Source organism: Berghia stephanieae, chromosome 15, assembly GCF_034508935.2.
Source record: "Berghia stephanieae isolate SIO BIC M18660-M18661 chromosome 15, UCSD_Bste_1.3, whole genome shotgun sequence".
Lineage (NCBI taxonomy): Eukaryota > Metazoa > Mollusca > Gastropoda > Nudibranchia > Aeolidiidae > Berghia > Berghia stephanieae.
The window spans coordinates 26,522,867-26,550,667 of record NC_088374.1 but is presented as its reverse complement, the minus strand read 5'-3'; the positions used below and the strand labels follow the sequence as shown (position 1 = coordinate 26,550,667).

At 34.4% G+C, this 27,801-nt stretch overlaps 1 protein-coding gene across 1 annotated transcript in view; it reads left to right on the top strand.

The window, feature by feature from the left end:
- The first annotated feature begins 11,546 nt into the window (after positions 1–11,546).
- LOC144960489 (intermembrane lipid transfer protein VPS13A-like) overlaps positions 11,547–27,801 on the top strand; it is a 215,573-nt gene continuing 199,318 nt past the window's right edge. Inside the window, exon 1 of the mRNA XM_078893643.1 lies at positions 11,547–12,036. Within this exon, the coding sequence (XP_078749769.1) occupies positions 11,937–12,036 (100 nt within the window). The 5' untranslated portion in view covers positions 11,547–11,936. The remainder of the gene's footprint in view (positions 12,037–27,801) is intronic.

Below are 27,801 nucleotides of genomic sequence, written 5' to 3'. Positions count from 1 at the left end.
AATAAAAATATCATATTACTAAGGGCGACTACTAGAAATTTTGATTACTTATTATAATTGTTTATTATGGTTAATGTCCCTTATTTCTAATCATCATTGTTATTGTCGTCATCGTTATTACTATTATAATGATAATAATAATAATAATAATAATAATAATAATAATAATAATAATAATAATAATAATAATAATAATAATAATAATAATAATAATATCAATTTTTGGAGTAAAAACATAGTTCTTGGTATCAAACTTATTGTAAATTCGACGCTGATCACGAATCTGACGTCAAAACAGTGAAAATCCGAGAGAAAAAAATGTTCAATTTTTTATACTGCCACGCTCCCGATCGCCGATCGCCTCGAAAAATATTTAGCAAGGCGGGATTTGCGAGCGATCGACCGTCCCTCTGCTTATCGGCCAGGTATTTGCCCACACACATTGCGTTTTCACCCCGGTTTGCCTGATCGGCGTCCGAACCACGATCAAAACCTTGCGTCTATGGAGCCTTTTAAATCTCATGTTAATTTAGTAGTTGGCCTCTACAATGATGTTAGACCAAGTCAAAGAAAAACTTACTTAGATTTCTTTCGACAAATACGTCGAAGAACCTTGGGTAAGACTTTACTCAAATTAAAGAGTAAATGCGTTTCAAAGAATTTATATTTAAGCTTAATTAATTTTACCGAAAAAGTTGTCTTTTTGTATATCTGTTATATCTTCCAATGGATATTATATATTTCTAAATATGATACATCATTATAAAATTGGTATATTTTAAATTTTATTTTTATTTTATTTAATGATTAATAACGGTATACTTATGATATACTAAAACAATAAAAATATCATATTACTAAGGGCGACAACTAGATATTTTGATTACTTGTGATATAACTAAAAATAATGAAAATACCATATTACTAAGGGCGACTACTAGAAATTTTGATTACTTATTATAATTGTGGATTATGGTTTATGTCCCTTATTTCTAATCATCATTGTTATTGTCGTCATCGTTATTACTATTGTTATAATAATAGTAATAATAATAATAATAATAATAATAATAATAATAATAATAATAATAATAATAATAATAATAATAATAATAATAATAATAATACTGTCAGGCGATGTGACATTTTTCCCAACAAAGACAACGAACGGCCAAGTACTCATTTTACACCTGAGTACGGTGAGAGAATGTGAGTAAAGAGCATTTTCCAAGGACTCAACTCTGCGCCACTCAGAGCGTATCTCGATACATGAACCTTCCGATCCGAAAGCGAGAGTCATACCACTTGGTCCATCACAAAACAGGGAGGGGCACTGTTCTGTCGGCCACATAGCCTCAAAATTTATTAAAATTTATTTCTAATTTCATCAATTTTTGGAGTAAAAACATAGTATCAAACCTATTGTAAATTCGACGCTGATCACGAATCTGACGTCAAAACAGCGAAAATCCGAAAAAAAATTGTCCAATTTTTTATACTGCCACGCCCCCGATCGCCGATCGCCTCGAAAAATATTAAGCAAGGCGGGCTTTGCGAGCGATCGACCGTCCCTCTGCTTATCGGCCAGGTATTTGCCCACACACATTGCATTTTCACCCCTGTTTGCCTGATCGGCGTCCGAACCACGATCAAAACCTTGCATCTTTGGAGCCTTTTAAATCTCATGTTAATTTAGTAGTTGGCCTCTACAATGATGTTAGACCAAGTCAAAGAAAAACTTAGATTTCTTTCGACAAATACGTCGAAGAACCTTGGGTAAGAAATTACTCACATTAAGGAGTAAATGCGGTTCAAAGAATATATCTTTAAAGTTAGTTAATTTTACCGAAAAAGTTGTCTTTTTGTATATATGTTATATCTTCCAATGTATATTATATATTTCAAAATATGATACATAATCATAAAATTGGGTTATTTTAAAATTTATTTTAATTTTCTTTAATGATTAATAACGGGTATACTTGTGATATTACTAAAAAAATATATATATCATATTACTAAGGGCGACTACTATAAATTTTGATTACTTGTGAAATTACTAAAAACAATAAAAATATCATATTACTAAGGGCGACGACTAGAAATTTTGATTACTTATTTTAATTGTGGATTATGGTTTATGTCCCTTATTTCTAATCATCATTGTTATTGTCGTCATCGTTATTACTATTGTTATAATAATAATAATAATAATAATAATAATAATAATAATAATAATAATAATAATAATAATAATAATAATAATAATAATAATAATAATAATAATAATAATAATAATGATAATAATAATAATAATAATAATAATAATAATAATAATAATAATAATAATAATAATAATAATAATAATAATAATAATAATAATAATAATAATAATAATAATAATAATAATAATAATAATAATAATAATAATAATAATAAAAATCTTATTATTATTATCATAATATCATCATCATCATCATCATCATCATTGCCGTGGTCGTTGTCATAAACACCATCAGTACCATTACTCCGTCACAACCACTGCTACTGCTTCTACCACTATTACTGCTACAACAACAACAACCAGCACCATAACTAATTGACATATTATATTAACAAACAAACATCAGCATCGAGAATCATATATTATTCACATGAAATCTTTCTATTACTAAGTAGAAAAAAAGATGTGCAGAGAAATACGATCGGGCTTTGCCCAACCTGCCAATTCGTATCAACTGCCACTGAAATTATTAAAAAATTATAGGAATTAACCATTTTATTAGGTTTCTGATATTACTCAATTTCAACTATTATTTCTATATTTATTCAGGTTAATCACTCGAGAGGAACTGGAAGAGAAGAAGGTGTGACATCACATATTTGGCCCCAATCATCCTCTCTCTACGCAGCCATGGAGCATCTTCAACACTGTTCCTGTCTACCTCCATACCAGTAAAGTAGTTACACACTTCTAAAGAGTTTGGAACTGGAAGAGAAGAAGGTGTGACATCACATACTTGGCCCCAATCATCCTCTCTCTACGCAGCCATAGAGCATCTTCAACAATGCTCCCGTCTACCTTCATACAAGTAGTTACACACTTCTAAAGAGTTTGGAACTGGAAGAGAAGAAGGTGTGACATCACATACTTGGCCCCAATCATCCTCTCTCTACGCAGCCATGGAGAATCTTCGTGCATCCAGCAGTTCATATCAGCATCATTGTCTTCCAACACTCTAGTCCTGTTTTTAATTGAGCTTTATATAGCGCAATATCCACTAAATGTGCTCAAAGTGCTTTACAAGGGGTCCCTGGTCAATAGCAACATTTAACATGTAGGACGGGAGATGACGCCTGTTAGGCGATATTACAATGTTTCGGACAAATACAACGCTGTTAACGGCCAGGTACTCATTTTACACCTGAGTACGGTGAGAGAATGTGGGTAAAGAGCCTTTTCAAAGGACTCAACCCAGGACCTCTATCGTCGTCGTTGTCGTTGTTGTTTTCTTCTTCGTCTTCGTCATCATTCCTTTAAATACTATTTCTACTATTTTGACCCAATCAGAATCTTGACTGATATAATAGAAAAATATTATAACAAAACAATCCCGACTTAAATGTTTCTTTCTTTCCGTTGTATTTTATCAAAAGATGTCATTTTTGGAATAACATTGACAATGTCCATCACTGCCTGTAGCCAGGTACTCATGCCCAACACAATCTGACCAATGTGCCTTACCCAAGGATGCAACACTTTGGCAGAGTTAGTTGCCCAGCAAGTTGGATTATTCGTGACTCATTGCCTCAACACGGTGCTATGTTGAAGTGAACCCAAGGACAAAAAAATAAAGATTTTAAAGTTAAGCATGCTGTGCGCTTGGCTAAGAAACTCACAACATTGCCATCCGGAAATAAAACGGACCCTGTAACCTTGAACTTTTTAAAGTCTGGTTAGCGCGGTTTAGTGCGAATTACTCAAAAAGGTGGATGACAAAAAAAAAAAAAACAAAACAAAAAACAAGAACAAATACATGAGTGACGTCAACTTCGTTCTATCTACAGCAATAAATAGAAAATAAACGAAAAAACAAACGTGAGCTTTTATATAGCGCAATATCCATTAAATATGATAAGAGCGCATTACAAGGGGTCCCTAACCAACAGCAACAGTTAACATGTAGGGTGTGTAATGACGCCTGTTAGGCGATTTAACATTTTGGTCCGACTAAGACAACGCTCTTTACTATCAGGGACTAATTTTACACCTGAGTACAGTGAGAGATTGTGAGTAAAGAGCCTTATCCAATGACTCATGAAAGATCGACACCTGACACGTGACAAACCCGGCGTAACTGTCTTAATAACAATGATAAATGTATATTTATATAGCGCTTATGCCGAAGCTCCGAAGTGCTTCACGTTGACCATCAATTCATGGAAAAGCAATAGAAAGGAAAGCATTCTCAATTACCAACAATAAAAAACATATTTTATACCATGAATTTAGTCTTTTACCATCTGGGAGAAGGTTTTGTCAGATTAAATGTAGAACTAACAAGTATAAATCAACGTTCGTTCCATCAGCAATAAAAAAATTGAATATTTCATATGGTACAGCAAAACTAAGGATTGATTCGTTGACTGATTAACTGATTAATTTATTTAATGTAAGATTAACTGACCAATTGATAACGATGATAATTTTTGGTGTCGAATTTCCATAATTGTAACAAATTGAAAACGAAATGAATATGTTTATGGTGTGTATATCGCACCTGTGAAAGGGAGGAAGATAGATAGATAGATAGAGAGAGAGAGAGAGAGAGAGAGAGAGAGAGAGAGAGAGAGAGAGAGAGAATAGGTAGGAGTGAAATATCTGTTCAATGTTATAGTTATCATTTAACGTTATAACAAGTGTAACTAAATGACAAATTGCCATATTTATGGACAATAAAGATCTATTATTATTTAAAAACATTACACACTGCGATAAGATTAACTGACCAATTGATAACGATGATAATTTTTGGTGTCGAACTTCCACAATTGTAACAAATTGAAAACGAAATGAATATGTTTATATGAGAGGAAGAGAGAGAGAGAGAGAGAGAGAGAGAGAGAGAGAGAGAGAGAGAGAGAGAGAGAGAGAGAGAGAGAGAGAGAGAGAGAGAGAGAGAGAGAGAGAGAGAGAGAGAGAAAATAGGTAGGAGTGAAATATCTGTTCAATGTTATAGTTATCATTTAACGTCATAACAAGTGTGACTAAATGACAGATTGCCATATTTATGGACAATAAAGATCTATTATCATTTAAAAACATGACACACTGCAGATTCGAACATACGAACAAAAGCTCACACGCAACCAACTACACACACACACACACACACACACACACATTACACACTATACATAAATGATTCATGTTAATTTAGTAGTTGGCCTCTACAATGATGTTAGACCAAGTCAAAGAAAACTTACTTAGATTTCTTTCGACAAATAAGTCGCAGAACCTTGGGTAAGACTTTACACATATTAAAGGTTGAAATCGATTAAAATCATTTATATATAAACTTAGGTGATTTTACAAAAAAAGTTGTCTTTTTGTATAAATGTTATATCTTCCAAAGTATATATATTTTTCTAAATATTATTAATAATAATAAAATTGGTTTATTTTATATTTTATTTTATTTTTTTGAATAATAAATAACGGGTATACTTATGAAAATACTAACACAATACAAATATCATATTACTAAGGGAGACTACTAGACATGTTGATTACTGATGATAATTTTGGATTATGGATTATGTCCCTTATTTCTAATCATAATTTTGGTCATGATTAGCCTATTATTATTGTTATATAATAATAATAATAATAATAATAATAATAATAATAATAATAATAATAATAATAATAATAACAACAACAACAACAACAACAACAACAACAATAATAATAATAATAATAATAATAATAATAATAATAATAATAATAATAATAATAATAATAATAATAATAATAATAATAATAATAATAATAATAATAATAATAATAATAATAATATATCTTTTTCTTCTTCTTCTTCTTCTTCTTCTTCTTCTTCTTCTTATTATTATTATTATTATTATTATTATTATTATTATTATTATTATTATTATTATTATTATTATTATTATTATCATTATTATTATTATTATTATTATTATTATTATTATTATTATTATTATTATTATTATTATTATTATTATTATTATTATTATTATTATTATTATTATATTATTATTATTATTATTATTATTATTATTATTATTATTATTATTATTATTATTATTATTAAACCAGGAATTACCTAATTATTTTTTTTTTAGCTTTAAATAGGGCAAAATGCACTAAACGTGCTCAAAGCGCTTTACAAAGGGTCTCTGACCAACAGCAACACGTAACATATAGAATGGTACATGACGCCTGTTAAGCGCTATTACAATTTCCCGACAGATAGAACGCTGTTAACGGGGTACGCTGAGAGAATGTGAGTAAAGAGCCTTTTCCAAGGACTCAATTAAACGCCGAGCGAGGCTTGAACCCAAGACCTTACGATCCAAGGGATCTCAAAACGCTAAAAACGACTTATCGGAGCAACAATCAAAGGATAAACTGAAGCGTTTAGTTATCAATGTAATGCAGCCAAATGGTGGTAGTCGACACTTTTCGGCACTCTCTTATATAACAGTTAAAGACTAATTGCGAAGCGTGTTGTGCATGGTGTCTCCGTGAATACGCTAATGGACAATTAAATACCTCACACCAACCCGTACCCGTCTCCTCAATGCACAATCATACACCAGGGCTGGGCGGGTACCCGGGTACCCGCGAGTACCCGCGGGTAATAAAGTTAAACCGGGTACTCGGGTAAAAGGGGCGGGTAACGGGTACCCGCTACAACAAATGGAAACCGAACTGAGAGTGATAATTTTTGGCGGTTTTAATATTTTTGAACAAAAATTGGAAATAATACAATTTTATTTACATATTTACATTTACATGACATTTTTTCAAAAGATTTTCCTACTTTATTGGTCAATTACATTGATTTTTTTGTTTTATTTGTTAACACACATTTGATTCAATTTTGGAATCAATAGGGTAAGACTATATTATATTAGTTCTTATCTTTTAAAGGAATCTCAGGTATTTTTATTTATTTATTATCTATTATTTTTTTTCATTGTAGTTAATTATCTTTGTTTCTTACTTCAGTTTCGCTTCATTTGTTGTAACAAATAATAAAATAATTAATTAAAAAATTAAAAAATAAAAAAAGACCCCCCCCCCCCCCCTACAAAAAAATTTTTTTGGGACAAAAGTCACTCCTGCCACGGGTACCCGCGGTACCCGGGTAATCAGACCACTACCCGGGTATTACCCGGGTAATGATTTGGGCGGGTAATCCCAGCACAATCATACACCAGTGATCAGGCACCCGAGCTCTCTCAAACGGCCAATGACCCGAGACAATGATGTCACCGTGTTTAGGGTTGCCAGTTATATTCTATTACATATGCCAAATTGATGCGGGAAGACGCCACAATTTTGCAGGCTAGATAGAAATAAGTACTTATTACGTTTATGAAAATTAATTCTTATTGTCTCATTTATCCCCCACAAGTTGTAACAAGGGATGGGGACAACGTATATGTATAATGGCAGGTCTGATAACCGAACGCTTATGGGCTTGATTGACTTAACTTTGTTGTAATGAACAATATTTCGCGTTGGTTTTTGAGAGTATTTCCATGACAACAATGAGACCATAGCAATTGGATTTACTAGTCTGATGTCACGTCGCCCAGCAACGGCGAGCAGTCTGGTTCTAAACAAAGAAAATGGGTACTTTTTATTCTTCATGCTGGCTAGGACGTTTCATTTCTCATGTGATCAGAATGTATAAAAGTCAAAACATGATCAAATTTATAATGTTTTTCTCCTCTGGATACACTTTTATACTCGAAGAAATATTTCATGAGGGCGTCCGACATTGTTCCGATAGTTTAGAGCCAGTTACTAAGTTACCATGCGTCATTACGAGGGAAGGGAAGTCATGAATGTTGAAGCCTATTTGGGCTATCAGACCTTCAAATAAGTACACGTTGGATGGGGAGGAACAGTCAATATTATAAAAGCGTTTCATATCACGAGAGCTTTAAGTATTTAGAATTACAAAGTCTTAAATTATGAATGAATGTATTTGCTACCAAATTACGTCCCTTGATTGGTGATCAAATACCAAATAATACACATACTTATTTACACACGATGACATCTCGGTATTTTTGTTGTTGTTGTTTTTTTTGTTGTTGTTGTTGTTGTTTGTTTTGTTGTTGTTGTTTTTTTTTTTAATTTTTTAAATATAATTTCATTATTCATTTTATGTGTGTATGTGTACGTGTGTGTGTGTGTATGTGTGTGTGTGTGTGAATTATATGCTTTTGTGAGTTTTATTTATTGTAAGAAACCATTGAGCCATTAAAAAAACAACAACAAAAAACACACAAAAAACACAAAAAAAACAAAAAACAACAACAACAACAACAACAGCGACAACGAGCACTTACACGTGTTATCCCCTTAATTGTGTTCATCGTGTTGGACACTACTGAGGGACAAATTATGTGACAAACACATCCCCCTAAAAAGAAACTAAGGGAGATCTTATTCAATTGGCATACATAAGTCCTTTATGAGATTGACTTGGATTCGTCCACTTTTTTTTTTTCATTTTCATTCTTCGTGGAAAGATTCAAAGTAACGCTTGATGATCAATTCTTGATAATAAAATTATCATGATTAGATTTAATTATACACAGGTCAAAGGTCAGTCGGCCTAAATGACTCTTTATATGATACGATAGGATAAAAGCGTTGTCTCTGAAGAAAAAAAAATAGCAATGCTCACCGAGCTGCGTGTTCCATAATATGTGTTATGGTTTGGAATCATTGGGCTCTCAAGTTAGTCCATATTGTTTAGGACCCATTGTAGAGCGCGAAAAGCACGTTTAGTATATGTTGCAATAGGAATAAAAGCCAGAAGATTTTTGACCAATCAAAACATGGACTTTTGTAACACACCCTCACACGTGCTCGGACAAACATGGTTGTTTCTTTATAAACAATAACGTAAATGAGATCGACCTTTCTCTGATCATTGCTATTGTTTATATTGACCACAAATGGGCAACTAGTAATAGGCTTTTAACGAAATCGGGCCGAACGAGACGCCGAACGCCGAACCCGAACGGATATAGCCTTCTCACGTGACCATGAACGAGATCTGGATAGTGAAGACTCTCAAGCGGTATGCAGCATCGGATCTAAGGTCACGTGATAGAGGATAGCTTGGGTTGCTGTTGGCTTGTGTTAGGGGAGGGGTAAGGTCAGTGTCATTCAATAGTATATAATTGTGCATGTGGCGCTCTATACAGAGAGAACATTATAAATTGATTACGGCGGAAGGTGGGGGGAGGGGGGGGGGGTTGACCCACAAACGATCGAGGTGTTGTGCTTCGGTAGACATGATACGAAATCAAAGAGAAAAGGCCGCTGGTACTTGGATGGTGGAAATGGTTGGGGGGGGGGGGGGTGGGTAGTGACAATCAGCATGGGATGTATATATTAACATTAATAATATAGGCAATAGATGACCAGGGATGTGTATTGTTTGTTTATTGTTTGTATATGTGTGTGTGTGTGTGTGTGTGTGTGCGCGCGTGAGTGTGTGTGTGAAAGGGATTACACAAAAACACCTTTCTCTGTAGCTTCCAAATGATGACGTATACGATAAATTTGAAAACCACATTGTTTGAATCAGCTTGCAAAAAGGAGAACATTTATCTTTGTTTCACAAAAATAGGTTTAGAAATAAACATTTTTTTCTAGTAGATTGATTTTGAAAAAATATTGCTCAATTTTTAAAAATTTAATGATAGTTTCTTTATTTTCCGGTCGATTTTCTTGATTAATATCTCATTTTTCAATTCTCAATGCGACGAGCACACTGATGTATCTCGTGTGATTCAAAGGCGCTGTTTGTTTTTTAAATATATATATATATATATATATATATATATATATATATATATATATGCTGAGAGTCCTACCTCACTAATTAATTCCTGAGTGTTGAGACGGTGACGCAACTATTACATACAAGACCTTGCAGTCGAATCGGCAGGGCTTTTGGGTTACACAACCATTATTTACCCATCGGTCAGCGGTACTCTTTGATGTATACAACACTCACCGCCTTTACGCAAAGCCGCCTGCCCATAAATCAAGAGATGATCTCCTAACTGTTCACAAGCGAACTGTCAAAATGAGCAATCGGTGATTGGATAAGAATCTCAAGATCTCATATAATAAGGTAAGTTTTGGAGAGGTGATATCCCCCCACCCGTTATCGGACAGAACTTTCATTGCGTTATATCATATGAGCTCCGCCTCCTCTTTCTATTCCGGAGTGACGAGATTAGACGAGAGGACGCGAGAAAAAAAAATGTCACGTGTTGGGCAAGTCGATCGGTCGGCGAGCTTCGGTGTATTACTATAACTCCGTAATCACACGATGTTCTCGATCATATTATAAACGTTTAAGTTTATACATATTCTTCTGTGTTGGTTCTATTGCTCAAGCGTTAGAACAGTGGGTATTTTACTTAGACACAAACAATCGATAGTATAACTCATGTAGTTTGTTCTGTTTACCAATCATTGCCATTGTTTATATTATGACGTTGTCCGAGAGGCGTGGTTATCTAGGTGTCTATAGATGGATCGAAGTTGACGTCACTCCGGCCTTTGTTATTGTTTTTTGCCATCCGCGTTTATGAGTAATTCTCACTTAACTGTATTAACCATACTATAAACGTTTGAGGTTACACATAGTTTTGTGTGTTGGTCCGTTATACTTCCGGATGACAATGTTGTGAGCTTCTTGGCCAAGCGCACACTATCTATACCATTTGAAATGGAGTGTAGAAGGAACGAATCTGATGTCACTTAGCTCTTTGTTATTGTTTTTAGACAGCCAGTTTGGTGATTCGCCGATTTATATCAATCAGACTAGAGATACGTTCAAAGTTCAACACAGCTTCGCGTGTTGATACGTTATTTCCGACTTGTGGATGTTGTGAGTATTTTACCTGAACGCATAACACCGATATTCCTTTGAGAGACTGATTTAATGGTGCCTCTGAAAAAGGGAAATCACTTTTAGCATTGGTAAATGTTTATTAAAATCAACATTTTAATCTCAGTTTATTAAATTGAATATGTATACATTATTATCACTCCCCCCCCCCCCCCCCCCCCCCCCCACACACACACACATATGCACACAGTTATAAACACCAAATGTTAAATACTTTTCGTTCTTTTCGATCCAAACATTTAAATGGCGATATTTTGAAAACTTGGCATTCTCGATACCAAACAGGCAATCATAACCCCTTAAGGGGTTCACTCCAACCTTGACCTTGACTACGAGGACAGACAGCTGTGTTGGGGAAAAGACCGCGTTATCAAACTTTCAGATCTTTTTGAAGTTGCTTATACAATTTGCAGTAAAAATTTTTGAGTTGTCTTAGTAGCTCCATTGTGGACCCCGTTGTGTTTTGAAAGCCTAACGGTGTTCCGTCTCAAATATAGATAACACAGCTGCTCTAACTCTGACCGTGCAGAACGTAGATTATTTTGATTTGTCCTCGTGACCCTCGCCCTGATTAGCATATTGAGAAAAACAATATGGCTGACACCGGTTGACCGTTTGGAGATTCTCATCTGTTTTTGACGCTTTCGAAAGAATTTTTACAAGTAATTGAGTCATTCTTCGAGGGGACAAGTGCAATTCATGTAAGAGGATACCAAAATGGTTTTCGAATCAATTGTAGTTGAGCTTATCAACCGCTATCTTGGAGAATTTGTGGAAAATTTGGATACATCTCAACTGAAAATCGGAATATGGGGCGGTAAGTCGAAAGTGAAACTAAGCCTAAGCCTAAGTCTAAGCAACATCACACAAGAAACGGTTCTATCAGATTTCACAAATCTTTATTTAATTTTGTATTATCCTGCAGCAACATTCCTCCAACATGTCTTGATTTTCCCTATTTCTGCAAAGCAATCTTCTTTAAAAATCTCCATACTCCATATTCAAATGGCTTGTTCATTGTTTCATTTGTTGGAGTTGGATGAATTCATCAACAAAGAATAATTCATAGATTTAAGAAAATTGAATGCAGAATAGTTTTGCATTTTGCTCATTGTCGTACAACGTGTTTTAAATATATAATGGCTGAAATTCCACATACAGGCGCCACTTCATTGACTCTGGAGTTTACATCGTTTTCCTTTCATATTTGGATGTTGTAAGAAGTCATGAAGTAACATGGTGTACAAAACATGACAACATTTTTTGTTGTTGTTTTTTTTATTTTATTAATGAAGTTTATCTTATCTTATTCATTTTGCTTAATGTGCTTCACAACATTTCGTTTATTCCCAAACCTAGGTTCTCAACCAATTCCCCAAACTAACGAGACCTAGGTTCTCAATTATTTTCCATTTCATACATACATTATATAATATTTTAATTTTAACCATTAATATATTTCCATGAGGAAGTATAGAATAACCATTAATATAGATAAGACTTGAGTAATTGATGGCAAATCCACTGACGGGTATTCTGTTGGATACCATAAGATGAGTTCTGAGCCACAGGACTGTCCTGTAGATGCACCAATCGTTCAAATCTTTTGTTCCCAAATGCTCTATTGAGTCGTTTTTCAAATGTGCTCAGAGATCGCGAGGTCACAACATCATATGGCAGGGAATTCCAATACAGGCATACAATGTGAGAAAGTATGATGATGACTTACCACCTCACTAAGGTCCTTTGCAAAGACAATCAACTTTTCTTCCGTCCTCATACTCTAAAAAAAAAAAAAGACGTATTAAAAATTTTGAGGAAAAATCGTGTCCTTCAAATATTGATAAATCAAAATGACCTCATCTTGGTAAAAACTCTCTAACTTCAAAGTCCCAGGTTTGAAAGTTTTTCCTAGATAAGGGTAATTTTAATCCATCGATATTTGAAGGATGAGCTTTCCAAAATTTTGAATACTTGTTTTATTCAGAGGAAGGCAGTTTTCGCCGTCCAACTCTCTCCTGGGTCATGCTTTTCAGCTGTCCCCAGTACCTTGTTGATTTCCTCCAGAGCCTTATGTATCTAGCCGTTTCTTGGCAGTCTCCTTCTTCTCTTTCCTTGTGGAAAAGTATGATAATAAATAGATATTAACCTTTATATAGTGCAATTCCACTGATCTCCACTGCTCAGTTCGCTTCATGGAATTTAATTTATTCCACCAGCAGGTCATATAGAATCTATTTTCCATTTCATACATATACAAGTGGCCGTAATAGCATCCTTTTTGTATTACATGCTTAGAATATCGGTCACTGTGCTTATAGCCATCAATATCTGAGTGGTGTATAGATAAGCCTTCTGATGCTGGACCAGAGCATTAGTTATTGTGCGGCTATGTGGTCTAGTGGTATGACACTCGCTTTGGATCGGAAGGTCCCGGGTTCGAGCCTCGCGCTCGGCGCATAGTTGAGTCCTTGGAAAAGGCTCTTTACTCACATTCTCTCACCGTACTTGGGTGTAGAATGAGTACCTGGCCGTTAACAGTGTTGTCTTTGTCCGAAAAATTGTAATATTGCCTACAGGCGTCATGTCCCGTCCTACATGGTAAATGTTGCTGTTGACCAGGGACCCCTTGTAAAGCGCTTTGAGCAGATTTAGTGGTTATTGCGCTATATGAAGCTCTTTTTTAAAAGAAAAAAATTTTTTTATTGTGTCCATAGTAAGGGGATTCCCACCTCCATTGACATTTGGTAGACCAAACTAGGCCTTTGTATGTTGCCAATTTAGCAGAAATTTATTTTGATAAAGTGAAAGCCAAGGATCTTTTGAAATCACTCCCCATTCCTCCATCCCATGTCGGTTCTGAGCATCTCGTCACACCTCTTACCTTCTCCCATCCCCGTTTTGATGCATTTGTTGTAGCTACATTTTCACCCTCAATTTGATTATGATGGAAGTAAGATTTTTAAATATTTTTAATTAATTAATTAAATAAAAAATTGGGTACACAAAATTTTTTCTTTTTCGAAATTACCACTCATTTAAAACATATTGTTCTTTTTTTTTTATGTTCCTCTGTGTTACACGGACAGTTATTAAATCCTATTGAGCCATAGTAATAGTCTTGTCAGTTTATATGAAGAAGAAGCACATAACGTTGAAATGTGCTGGATGACAAAACATCCCCCCCCCCCCCGCTTTCCCCCCATTCCCCCCATATTCATACATGCCCCCTGCATTGCCAATTTGTTTAGATATTGTTGTACTGCTACTGATATCCTGGTCATTACTAGTTAACGTGTTGTTGTTATAGATGTGGTATGCAGTGTCATCCAGGAAATAATCTAGTAAGACAGGTCTGGTTGCAAAGCAGTTTGATCTAGACACTTGAAAAATGACAACACATAGTTGTCTTGTCGTCAATTGCATTCTATCTAAAAATAGATTGTTGCTGATGGTCTCATTACTTAAATTTTTTTTAAATAATTTTTTTTTTTATGATTTAACTCTTACCTTACCAATCATTTTAGTATTTTCCCAAAATGGCAGGCTTACCCAGAAGAAACTTTGATTTTAAAAAACTCAAACAAGCTCTCTACAAAGCTACTTGATGTTCTTATTGATTCAACAAAGACTATTCTTCAAAGTTTGTGATGTACAAAATAAATCTGAATAAGAAAAATGTATATTGTGTCGTCACAAATGTGATGATTTTGCTGTAGGTGATAAGGAGAAGGTTAAAAAAAAAATATTGAGGTCATGGTTACAGCAGTGCTGGTCAATTTAAAAAAATATCATACACACTTTCAACTTTTACTTTAAAGCTTGTATCTACATCCCAATTGCCACCATACACTAAAAGTGCATCAATCTTATTAAGAAAAAAATACATCGAAGGGTAATAATAATGATAATAATAATAATAATAATAATGATAATTATAATGATAATACACATTTAATGCAGCGCTCATTCTCGTGTAAAACACAACCTCTGAGCACTTTACAATATAAATTATCAATTTTGAGTGAAAAAAAATTAAAAATAAAATAATATAGACTTGTAAATTCTCAGTCAATTAACTGAAATCAGTCAATTTGTCAAATTCAAATATTTTTAAAAAAGGAAAGAAAGAATTCACAAATCATAGTCGAATGACCGTAAAGTAATTAGGAGTGTTCCACAGCACTACGCATAGCTCATGGGGGCCGTTTATATTAACGATGGATATAATTGCTAAGGCTAAGCGACGCTTTTTAGAATTGGCGTGTCTGAACACATCCCAGTGTAATTTCACACGGCCTTCGGTAAATTATTTTTTCACTTTCCAAACTTTTCGTGATCCCAACGGTAGCCAATTTTAACTGAGCCGTCGAGTGATAAATTTCACTGTTTCATCTAAGCCAAAATTGACCACACTTACAAGGTGGGTCGTAAAAGTATTAAAAGGTAAAACGCGAAAGCTAGAAGTGCGTTATGTAGACACCTTTATAATCTAAAGTTAGGATAGATTGCTACAAACAAGCACATTTCGATTGTCTCGCGTTGTAAACAAACTGGTTGACCGTTTCTCCACTGATTGGGTATCTAATTATAAGGAACATTGGTAAGTAGCCTAATTAATTCCTGTGCAAATCAGGACGTTTTCTGCCACTGTTTTGCTCAAGTGAGCTTGCTGTTTACTGTGATGATTTATCATTCATTTAGCTTCTGTGGATTTTTCCGCTACGCCTGCCGAAGTTTCTTCATGATAATTCACTTCTCCTACTTGATAATCCAGTGTATTGGCCAGAAGTCATATTTATTTAATTTTTTTTCTGTCATTAACTGATTGAAAATCAAGTTTGCTCATTGCTATATTATTCTTATGTTCTCACAATGCCTGAGCAGCTCGTGGATCGCAATTCAGATTGTCGAGCATCGATAAAGATGTGAGGAATAAATCCAATTGGTCATGGCTAGAAGTTAAAGATGATAATGGTGATTATTTTTCTGACTATGTCAGAAAAATTCCAGGGGCAGGAATATGACTTTGATGAAGTCATCTTTACTGATATGAATGACATGCTTATTTAGTTTAGCATTCCTTCTACATCAAATCAATGGCAGTCATACTTCCAGTAAGAAATAACACCCACTATTTTAATGTATTGTATTTATCACTCTCCTCTCCAATGATGCCCTTATTTTTAAAAAAAAATTGAATCTTCAGTTTGTAGAAGAGTTTCAGTCAATTATCTTTAGAGCTCATTTACAGGTCTAATAATAATAATAATTTTTAAAAAATAAATAAATAAATAAATAAATTAAAAAATGCAAAGAATTCATAGCCAAATCAAGGATTCTTAGTGTCAATAAAAGCAAATTTTGATGTTTTTAAACATTTTAATTTTTATTATGTAAAGCGCCGCAGAGCACGATTAACGTGGATGTTTAGGCGCTATATAAATTCATTATTTACTATTTACTATATACTATTTACTAAATACAGTAAAGATATCAAAATCCACTACTGATGTATCGTGACTATAATTGTTTTATGCCTGTATGTTGCACACCCCCAGTATACCATTTCACAGTGGTACACCTGGTTGAAAAGCATTGGGTTAGAGTGAGTGTCTCATATTCCATTAAAGAATAAAGCAGTTCATTAACAGGCCGAGGCTTGTATGGTGTTATATTACAATGGGAATGATCTATATTTTACCTTTCCATGTGCTCTGAGTCATTGGTCACATTGCGATATGTGCTCAAAGTGACCCACATCATGAAACGTTTTCACAGCTTTTGAAATATCTAACATCACGATTGGTCCTTTTGTTCAGCTTGACACACGGGCATGTTTACAACTGTCATAAACAAAACAGCGTGTTTAAGTTTTTTGTTAAGAAATATCCAATCGTTCGACAGCAACAAATCATGTGATTGATGACTTTGGTCGGAGGAAAACTTGAATATAGATCGCTCCCATTTATCATCAGAGACGAAGCTGTTCTCAGCCAGATGTTCATTTTGCAATGGGGAATGGGGGAAAGAATGTGTAAGCAATGGGAAAAGAATGTAAGCAAGCAAAGGGCTCAACTTCGCACCACCCACAGAGGGACTGGATTGTGCGGCTATGTGGTCTAGTGGTATGACTCTCGCTTTCGGATCGGAAGGTCATGGGTTCGAGCCTCGCGCTCGGCGCATAGTTGAGTCCTTGGAAAAGGCTCTTTACTCACTTTCTCTCACTGTACTCAGGTGTAAAATGAGTACCTGGCCGTTCACAGCGCTGTCTTTGTCCGAAAAATTGTAGTATCGCCTAAAAGGCGTTATGTTCCGTCCTACATGTTAAATGTTGCTGTTGACCAGGGACCCCTTGTAAAGCGCTTTGAGCACATTTAGTGGATATTGCGCTATATAAAGCTCAATATAATATAATAACCCGAGACCTTTAGAGTGTCGTACCTCCATGTCACAAACCTTTAAATCCACTTCATTCAATCATTTAACACGCATGGTTACCTGGGGAGATACATTAGAGGTTTTTAGATATATAATCCTTCAGAGCCAATAGGCCCATGGAGTCGGGGGTATATCCTGGTTTCTATAGATAGTTCGAAGATGACGTCACTCATGTCTTCGTTATTGTTTTTTTCCATCCGCGTTTATGAGCAATGCTCACTGAACTGTATTAACCTGACTATAAACGTTCATGGATACACACAGTTTTGTGTGTTGGTCCGTTATACTTTCAGATGGCAATGTTATGAGCTTCTTAGCCAAGCGCATTCTATCTATAATGTGAAATTGACAAAGACATTTTACTTGTGGACAGAGGGGTCAGAAAAAAAATAACCTGACTGCACCTGGGATCAATATGGGTTCTTTTTTGCATGTTGGAAGTGAGTGCTCTATCAACTGAGCTATGATCAGGACACCCCCCCCCCCCCCCCCCCCCCAAATGTGATTCATTTAAGTGTATCAAATTTTGCTTTTGAATTCATCTCATTATTAACATGTCATTGCTCTACCAAAAGACCATTCAGACGGTTTTCTTACCCACCCAAGCGTGTACGACACGTGCTGTTGTGTTTTGTTGTCTTTGAATCTATTTGACAATGTCTATACACACACACACATACAGACATACATGCATATGCATACAGACACACACGCATACACACACACACACGACCACACACACATACACACACACCATACCTTACCAATCGCTTAATATGATATAATACATGTATCTAGTTGGCGTACACTGTGTTTACTTTTTTCATTATTTTTAAGTTGCAGCTGTACGGGTCACAGTGACGACACAGTTGGGAATGAATCGTTGTGTGTTGTGGTGGCTGACTCATATCGTAGCCATCGTTAAGTTATAGATAGTTCGAAGATGACGTCTCTCAGATCTTTGTTATTGTTTTTTGCCATCCGCGTTTATGAGTAATGCTCACTGAACTGGGACTATAAACGTTCATGGATACACACATTTTTGTGTGTTGGTCCGTTATACTTCCGGATGGCAATGTTACTATGTCATGAGCTTCTTAGCCAAGCGCATACTATCTATAGATAGTATGCAGATGACGTCACTCAGGCCTTTGCTATTGTTTTTGCCATCCGCGTTTGTGAGTTGTTCTCACTAAACTGTATTAACCAGACTATAAAAGTTCATGGTTACACAGAGTTTGTGTGTTGGTCCGTTATACTTCCGGATGGCAATGTTGTGAACTCCTTGGCCAAGCGCATTCTATCTATAGCCTGACACTGACCAAAAAGTGAAGTTGGAATTAAAAATATAAGAAATCTGAGCTTTGAGTGTTTTGAATTTTGAAGTAGTTTAGGGCAATCTTAGTCCATTGGGCCCATGGAGCCGGAGTTTATCTCGGTTTCTATAGCATGAAATGGACTACAGCAATTGCTTGCTCCCCTTTGGATAGGATGCTAGTCTATCGCCAGTTACTTTCTGCCAGATCTAAAAGACCTGGCTACCCAATCACTGCTGGGTGGACAGGAGATCATTAAAAAAAATATCGACAGCACCCGGGATCAATCTTGGTCCCTTTGCCTGTGAAGCGAGTGCTCTACCAAGTGAGCTATTGGGACCCCCCCTTAGTTCCACTCAATTTGTTTATTTTTTCTTCATTGAGTTCCTTCAGACATCAATCCGGATTGATAGAGTGGGTCGCAAATACTGATGAATTTTGTTTATGTTTGGATGTATTTTATAGCTTGCATATTGTTGTCTTTTCTTTTCTTTTTTTGTTTTTCTTTTCCTACTCCATGTTAATAATCTTGACCGATTAAAACTTGAGCTTTTATATAGCGCAATATCCACTAAACGTGCTCAAAGCGCTTTACACGGGGTCCCTGGCCAACAGCAACACATAACATGTAGGACGAGACATGACGCCTGTCAGGCGATATTACAAATTTTTGGGACAGAGACAACGCTGTTAACGGCCAGGTACTCATTTTACACCTGAGTACGGTGAGAGAATGTGAGTAAAGAGCCTTCTCCAAGGACTCAACTATGCGCCGAGCGAGGCTCGAACCCAGGACCTTCCGATCCGAAAGCGAGCGTCGTACCACTAGACCACATAGCCGCACAAGATTATCCAAAACTGAACAACAGTCTAATATTCTGAAATCCGGGATGGGATGTCTGTAGATGAGGATATAAATATGGAATTAAAAAAAAAAAAAATTTTTGTGGGGGGGGGGGGGGGGGGGGGGGGGGGGGGGGGGCTTGTTGAGTTTTAACAAGTTTTGAAGTTGTTTAGGGTAATCTTAATACTCTTCAACAGTCGTAACGTCACTTCCTTCCTTATGATGCATGGTAACTTAGTAACACTGGCTCTAAACTATCAGAACAATGGCGGACGCCCGTATGAAATATTTCCCCGGCGAGCATAAAAGCGTATCCAGAGGAAAAAAAACCATAAATTTGATCATGTTTTGACTTTTACACATTCTGATCACAAGACATATGAAAAGTTCTAGCCAGCATGAAGAATAAAAGTCATGATTTTCTTTGTTTAGAACCAAGATGGCCGCCGTTGCTGGGCGGCGTGACATCAGACTACTGAATCCAATTGGCCAATATGATTATAATATGCGTTAAAGAAGACATAGGAAAAACAAAATATATATCATCGATATAGAAAAGAGTAACCATCCAACTACGTAAAAAAGGCCAATACAGAATTGTTTGGTTTAATTACTGTTGTCTAGGATATTCTTCATTTATCAGTATTATTAATATGAAGTAAAAACAAACAAAAACATCAAAAAAACAAACAAACAACAAAACCCCCCAAAAAACCCCAAAGAAACAAACAAGAAAGTAACACAAAACTATAAAAAAAAGAAAGTGAACAATAGGCCAATATGAAAAGGAAGAGAAAAAAAAAGTCGTTTCGGTCGGTCGTGTATTCTTCTTCTTCTTCTTCTTCTTCGTCTTGTGGAAACCTCCAATATTGTCGAGGATCACTCCACAGTTTGTAGCGTGTATGCGTACTGGTCGTAAATTACCCAGTATTATAACCATCAGGGTTGTTGTCTTATCATAATAATAATATTGATGAAGGGATTAGCCAGGCGTGTATATTATACTTAACAATAATGATAATGATAATAAATCTATTGTCATCATTGACACAGCATTGTTTTGGTTAAAAGCTTTGAAATTGATACGGAAAATGAACAACAAAAGACAAAAATCTTTCTGTGTAGGTAAATCTGCTTCACAAACTAAAATTGGAAGGGGCAGGTAATGATTATAATGATGTTTTTATAATAATAATAATAATAATATATCTTTATTGTCCCCAAAAAAGTGGCAATTTGTCATTTGGTTACACATTCATAACAATACAATATTGACATAGACACACTCACACAAGATGCACACTAGTACTAGTAACATAGTAGTAGTTATCGTTAAAAAAACAACAAAACCCCCCCAAAAAAAACCCAATTATTATCAATGAAAGGATAGAATGATTATGTTATTATCATTATTATACATAAAGTCAATAAAAATTGACTTTGACAACTCAGGGCTGATGTCGGTTGTCGTGTAACACATATAGATAGTATGCGCTTGGCTAAGAAGCTCATAACATTGCCATCCGGAAGTATAACGGACCAACACACAAAACTGTGTGGATCGATTTACGTTTATAGTCGGGTTAATACAGTTTAGTGAGCATTACTCATAAACGCGGATGGCAAAAAAAACCAATAACAAATACCTAAGTGACGTCATCTTCGAACTATCTATAGATATGTTTGCACACCTGCCGACTTGATGTATCTTTTTTTTTTTTTTATTACATACTCAAATACAAGGGTGTGTGCGCACTTTAGCCAAAGAAAGGGGGTGGCAGGGGGGGGGGTGACCTATCAGTAGATTGGGGAGAAGGGGGGGGGGGGGGGGCATTTTCGGCATTTTCTAATTTAGGCAATGCGAGATGTGGTGTATAAAATGGGTTTCCTTTCAATCAAATAATATAACAGCCACAGCATAGAGAGTATATTCTTTGTCAACGGCATATTTCGTGAGTTGGAATTTAAGAGAAGTTAGGGGGGGGGGGGGCGAAAAAAAAATAGACGGGGTGGGGTGATGGCTGGTCTATTTGATGCAGCAGAGTAGTTCTCGGGGGGCGGGGGGGGGGGGGGGGGTTATAGATCATCGATTTAACCATAATCTATTTATTGAATGATGCTTCAACCTAAACCTTTAGAGCCAGGATGGCCATGAGACGGAGTGTAATCCATATATATGTATACAGCTACCCTTTGGACAGGGGGGGGGGGGGGCTAATCTGCTGCAGAATGCTTTCTGTCAGATCTGGGAGACACGGCTACCCTACCATTGCTGTGTGTACAGAGTTGGAAGAACACTCGCTTCACACGCAAAGGGATCGTGATCAAGGGTGACATCAAATATTCATTTTCTGTCCCCACCTGTCCACCCAGCAGTGATTGGGTAGTTGGGCCCGTGAGATCTGGGGGAAAGTACTTTACGATAGTCTAGCGTCCTATCCAAAGGGTAGCGGCAATTGCCGTTATCCATTTCACGCTACAGAAACCGGGATAAACTCCGGCTCCGTTGACCCAATGGTTCTAAAGGACTGCAAAATTATATTACCCGGTCGGTACTGTGATTAACCTCATGATCACCCCGATAGAATAATAATAATAATAATAATAATAATAATAATAATAATAATAATAATAATAATAATAATAATAATAATAATAATAATAATAGTAATAATTATAATAATAATAATAATAATTAATAAATAATAATAATAATAATAATAATAATAATAATAATAATAATAATAATAATAATAATAATAATATAATAATAATATAATAACAATAATAATAATGATAATAATAATAATGATAATAATAATAAAAATAATAATAATATAATAATAATAATAATAATAATAATATAATAATAATAATAATAATAATAATAATGATAATAATAATAATAATAATAATAATAATAATAATAATAATAATAATAATAATAATGATAATGATAATGATAATAATAATAATAATAATTAATAATAAAAAATAATAATAATAATATAATATATAAATATATATATATATATATATATATATAATTGACTATTCCATTTTCTTCCTTTTTTACTGATATTGAAGCGCCGTAAAACCCTTTTACAAAAAAAAAAACCCAACAAACAAACATATAACCAACAGCTTACACAATGAGACGGGCCAGGCAGTTCTAGTTATAGGCGCGTGTTTGTTGTCTTTGTGCAAACCCAATGTATAACCGCTGCGTAACGAACAGGTTGATCCATTCTGCCTGATTTATTTGTATTAGCCCCCGGAATGCACACGTCTAGAAAATGATTGCTCTTTTATTGTGAATGCAATGCTATGCTATGTCCTAGATAAACTCACAAAATGATCATCTGTTTAAACAAATTTATATGTTGGCCAAAAGCTTTGAATAATAATAATGATAATGATGATGATGATGATAAAAATAATAATAATAATAATAATAATAATAATTAATAATAATAATAATAATAATAATAATAATAATAATAGTAATAATAATAATAATAATAATAATGATGATAATAATAATAATGATAATTATGATGATAATAATAATAATAAAGATAATAATGATATAATAATAATAATAATAATAATAATAATAATAATAATAATAATAATAATAATAATAATAATAATAATAATATAATAATATATAAATAATAATAATAATAATAATATACGGTGTTTATATCGCGCATTTTCATCACTGTGTGATGCTCAATACACGTTACCAATAAATATACAAAATTGACATACATAAAACGTATACACCACAATGATATCAATAGCAGCAGTGTATGTGATATCGCATCACTATCATGAAAATGGTAAAAAGGTAGTGCTTTAACATTGATTTAAAACTATCAATAGATTTTGATTCTCGTATCCTTCTGGGCAGGTCATTCCACACAAAGGGCCCAGAAAAGAACTTCAAATATCTGTGGATGTAATGACCCTCGTGCCCTAGTGTGCCCAAAACACTCAAACCCGAGACTTTTGAGAAGGGCACATGAAGACAGTTATTTGTTTTATAGGTCAGATACATGAATTGGCTTCAACAGTCATGGCGTCACTTCCCTCGTAATGACGCATGGTAACTTAGTAACTGGCTCTAAACTATCGGAACAATGGCGGACGCCCTTATGAAATATTTCTCTGACGGGCATAAAAGCGTATCCAGAGGAGAAAAGCATTATAAATCTGATCATGCTTTGACTTTTACACATTCTGATCACAAGACATATGAAAAGTTCTAGCCAGCATGAAGAATAAAAAGTACCAGATTTTTTTTGTTTAGAACCAAGATGGCCGCCGTTGCTGGGCGACGTGACATCAGACTCTTGAATCCAATTATATAAATTTCTAAATAGATCACACTGTGCGTGTGGGCTAGTGGGAAATCTGCCTTTGTAAATGCTGTGCCAGTTTATTGAGGAATTGTTTATGAATTAATAACGCATAGAGCATGGCCTAGTCATGATTGTGCGCTATATAGATATTATCTATCTATCTATCTATCTATCTATCTATCTATATGTCTATCTATCTATATATGTCTGTCTATCTATCTATGTTTCTATCTATCTATCTATCTATCTATCTATCTATCTATCTATCTATCTATCTATCTATCTATCTACCTATCCATCTTAATTATTATCATCATCATCATCATCATCATCATCATCATCATCATCATCATCATCATCATCATCATCATCATCATCATCATCATTATTATTATTATTATCATTATTATTATCATTATTATTATTTTTATTATTATTATTATTATTTTTATTATTATTATTATTATTGTTATTGTTATTATTATTATTATTATTATTATTATTATTATTATTATTATTATTATTATTATTATTATTATTATTATTATTATTATTATCATTATTATTATTATTATTATTATTATTTTTATTATTATTATTATTATTATTATTATTATTATTATTATTATTATCATCATTATTATTATTATTATTATTATTATTATTATTATTATTATTATTATTATTATTATTATTATTATCATTATTATTATTATTATCATTATTTATTATTATTATTATTATTATTATTATTATTATTATTTATTATTATTATTATTATTATTATTATTATTTATATTATTTTTATTATCATTATTATTATTATTATTATTATTAATTATTATATTATTATTATTTTTTATTATTATTATTATTATTATTATTAAATCGCCACTCGTATGTTTTTGACAAGTCGAGGTTCATTGTAATCGATGCATATAATATGACATATTAGAAGGAAATGTGTTCTGGGCAAACTGATGAAAAAAACAAAAAAAAAAAAACAACAAAAAAAAAACGTGCTTTGTAAAAACCCGGGCAGTTTTTTCTCTCCCATTATTATGCAATTTCCTACTACAGGTTAATGTGTGTGTGTGTGGGTGTATGTGTGTGTATGCTTGTGTGTGTGTGAATGTGTGTAAGTGTATGTTTGTGAATGTGTGTGTGAATGTGTGTGTGTGTGTGAATGTGTGTGTGTGAATGTGTGTGTGTGTGCTTGTGTGTTTGTGTGTGCGTGTGTGAATGTGTGTATGTGTATGTTTGTGAATGTGTGTGTGTGTGTGTGTGTGTCGTTTCGTCCTAGCGAGGAGCATTTTCTATTTTTAGCTCCTGTCTGTCTGGATTGTTGGCTCTTCGTCTTGTTGCTTTTATTGATAAACATCTTTTTTTTTCCTTTCTCCCTTCCATTTATGACATGTCGTTTGAAACCGGTATTCTGTCGGGGTGGTTTGGCTATGTGGTCTTAGTGGTATGACACTCGCTTTTGGATCGGAGGTTTCTGGGTTCGAGCCTTGCTCGGCGCAAAGTTTAGTTCTTCAGGGGGAAAAAAGGCTCATTACTCTCATTCTCTCACCGTACTCAAGTGTAAAATGAATGCCTGGCCGTTGTGTATAAACAAGATATGATATTGATTTTTGTCCATACCCCGCCCCCCCCCCCTTCCCCATAAAAGGAAGAAGAAGAAGAAGAAAAAAAAGATTCTTCTAGAATAAAGTTGATCATTTTAAATTTAACGTGACTTTTTTTTTTTTGTCCTATGGTTTAACTTGACATGATACCGTATACAGACGGTGGGTCACATTTGAAGACCCCGGTACTATAAGTGCTTAACCCTCTCCTTACCACCTGCATCAAAATCGTCACATTTGTTACGACACAATTTACATACGTTTTTCTTATTCAGATTGATTTTGTATCGTCTCAAACTTTGAAGAATGATCTTTGTTTGATTCATACATATGAACATAAAGTTGTTTTGTAGAGAGCTTGTTTGAATTTTTAAAAATCAATAATTTCTGTTGGGTAAGCCTGGCTTACAATCATGCAGACTAAATACTTTTTTTCTTTTTGCTTAAAAAAAAAAACAACACATTTAGGGTCATAGAATTAAATGTAATTTTCACTCTGGGAAGGTTGGCACTCAACCGGCGAGTCGTAGATCGCAAAATAATTAAATGTGACTCACCGTCTCTAAGCGGTATTATGTCGGGATGTATTGAGTGCAAAAAAAAATTGAATTTATTGACAAAAACATGAAACTTGGGGTTTGTTTCGATTTGTTATGTTACAGAATGAAGACAATTTCTCACAATGCAAAAGCTCAAAAATTGGTATTTACTATCAATTCAATTCTAAAGTCACTTTTCGGGGTCCAATTCATCCCGACATAATACCGTGCCGAGACGAAGGATCACAAATTAGCATCTTTTTCAGGCAAACCGGCTTCACCGGTCTGTCTTTCAGGCAAATTGATCCCCGTTAACTTTCACCCATGGAAGCCTGCCATTTTGGGAAAATACTGAACATGGTCGGTAAGGAGAGAGTTAAGTCAAATGTTCATGATTTTGGCATATCAGTGATAAACTTTTCTAGCATTATCACCTCAGTTGCCTCACCCATTTTGTTCATGATAAACACAATCTAAGTCGCCGGTATCAACACTACAATTTTATAAATATATACTCTATATAGAATGTATATCAGTGATACACTTTGATAAACTTTTATCGCATAATCACCTCAGTTGCTTCACCCATTATGTCCATGATAAACACAATCTAAGTCGCCCGGTATCAACACTACAATTTTATAAATATATACTCTATATAGAATGCATATCAGTGATACACTTTGATAAACTTTTCTAGCATTATCACCTCAGTTGCCTCACCCATTTTGTTCATGATAAACACAATCTAAGTCCCCGGTATCAATACTGCAATTTAAAAAAAAATATATACTCTATATAGAAAATATAGGGGGCGAAGTGTCCGAGTGGTTAAGGCATTGCACTGTGACCCAGAAGGTCCCGGGTTCCAGTCCCGCTTCAAGCACTTTCGTTTTTATTTTTTAACCTTGAGCAAGATTAGTAACCCCCAATTTGCTCACTGTGACAACATGGGTGATTCCTGTTGACATCAGACATCTTGTTTGATGAATTATCTATATTATTCCTTCGTGGAATGCCTAGGCGACGATATCTTAAATTATGATGTCGTGGCGAAAGGGCATAATAACCTTCATATTATACTATAATATATGACTCACCGTCTCTAAACCGTATTATGTCGGGATGACTTGGGTGCAAAAAAAATCGAATTTATTGACAAAAACATGAAACTTGGGGTTTGTTTCGATTTGTTGTGTTAGAGAATGAAGACAATTTCTCACAATGCAAAAGCTCAAAAATTGGTATTAACTATCAATTGAATTCTAAAGCCACTTTTCGGGGTCCAATTCATTTCCGACATAATACCGTTTCGAGACGAAGGGTCACATATAGCCTGGTTAGCACAAGGCTCTTTCTTCATTTGCTTTGCGCTGTCTTACCTCTGCTGTCCAAACACCTTCCCGCCTATGAATGTTGATGTAAGACGTTTAAGCGTGTTAAAGAG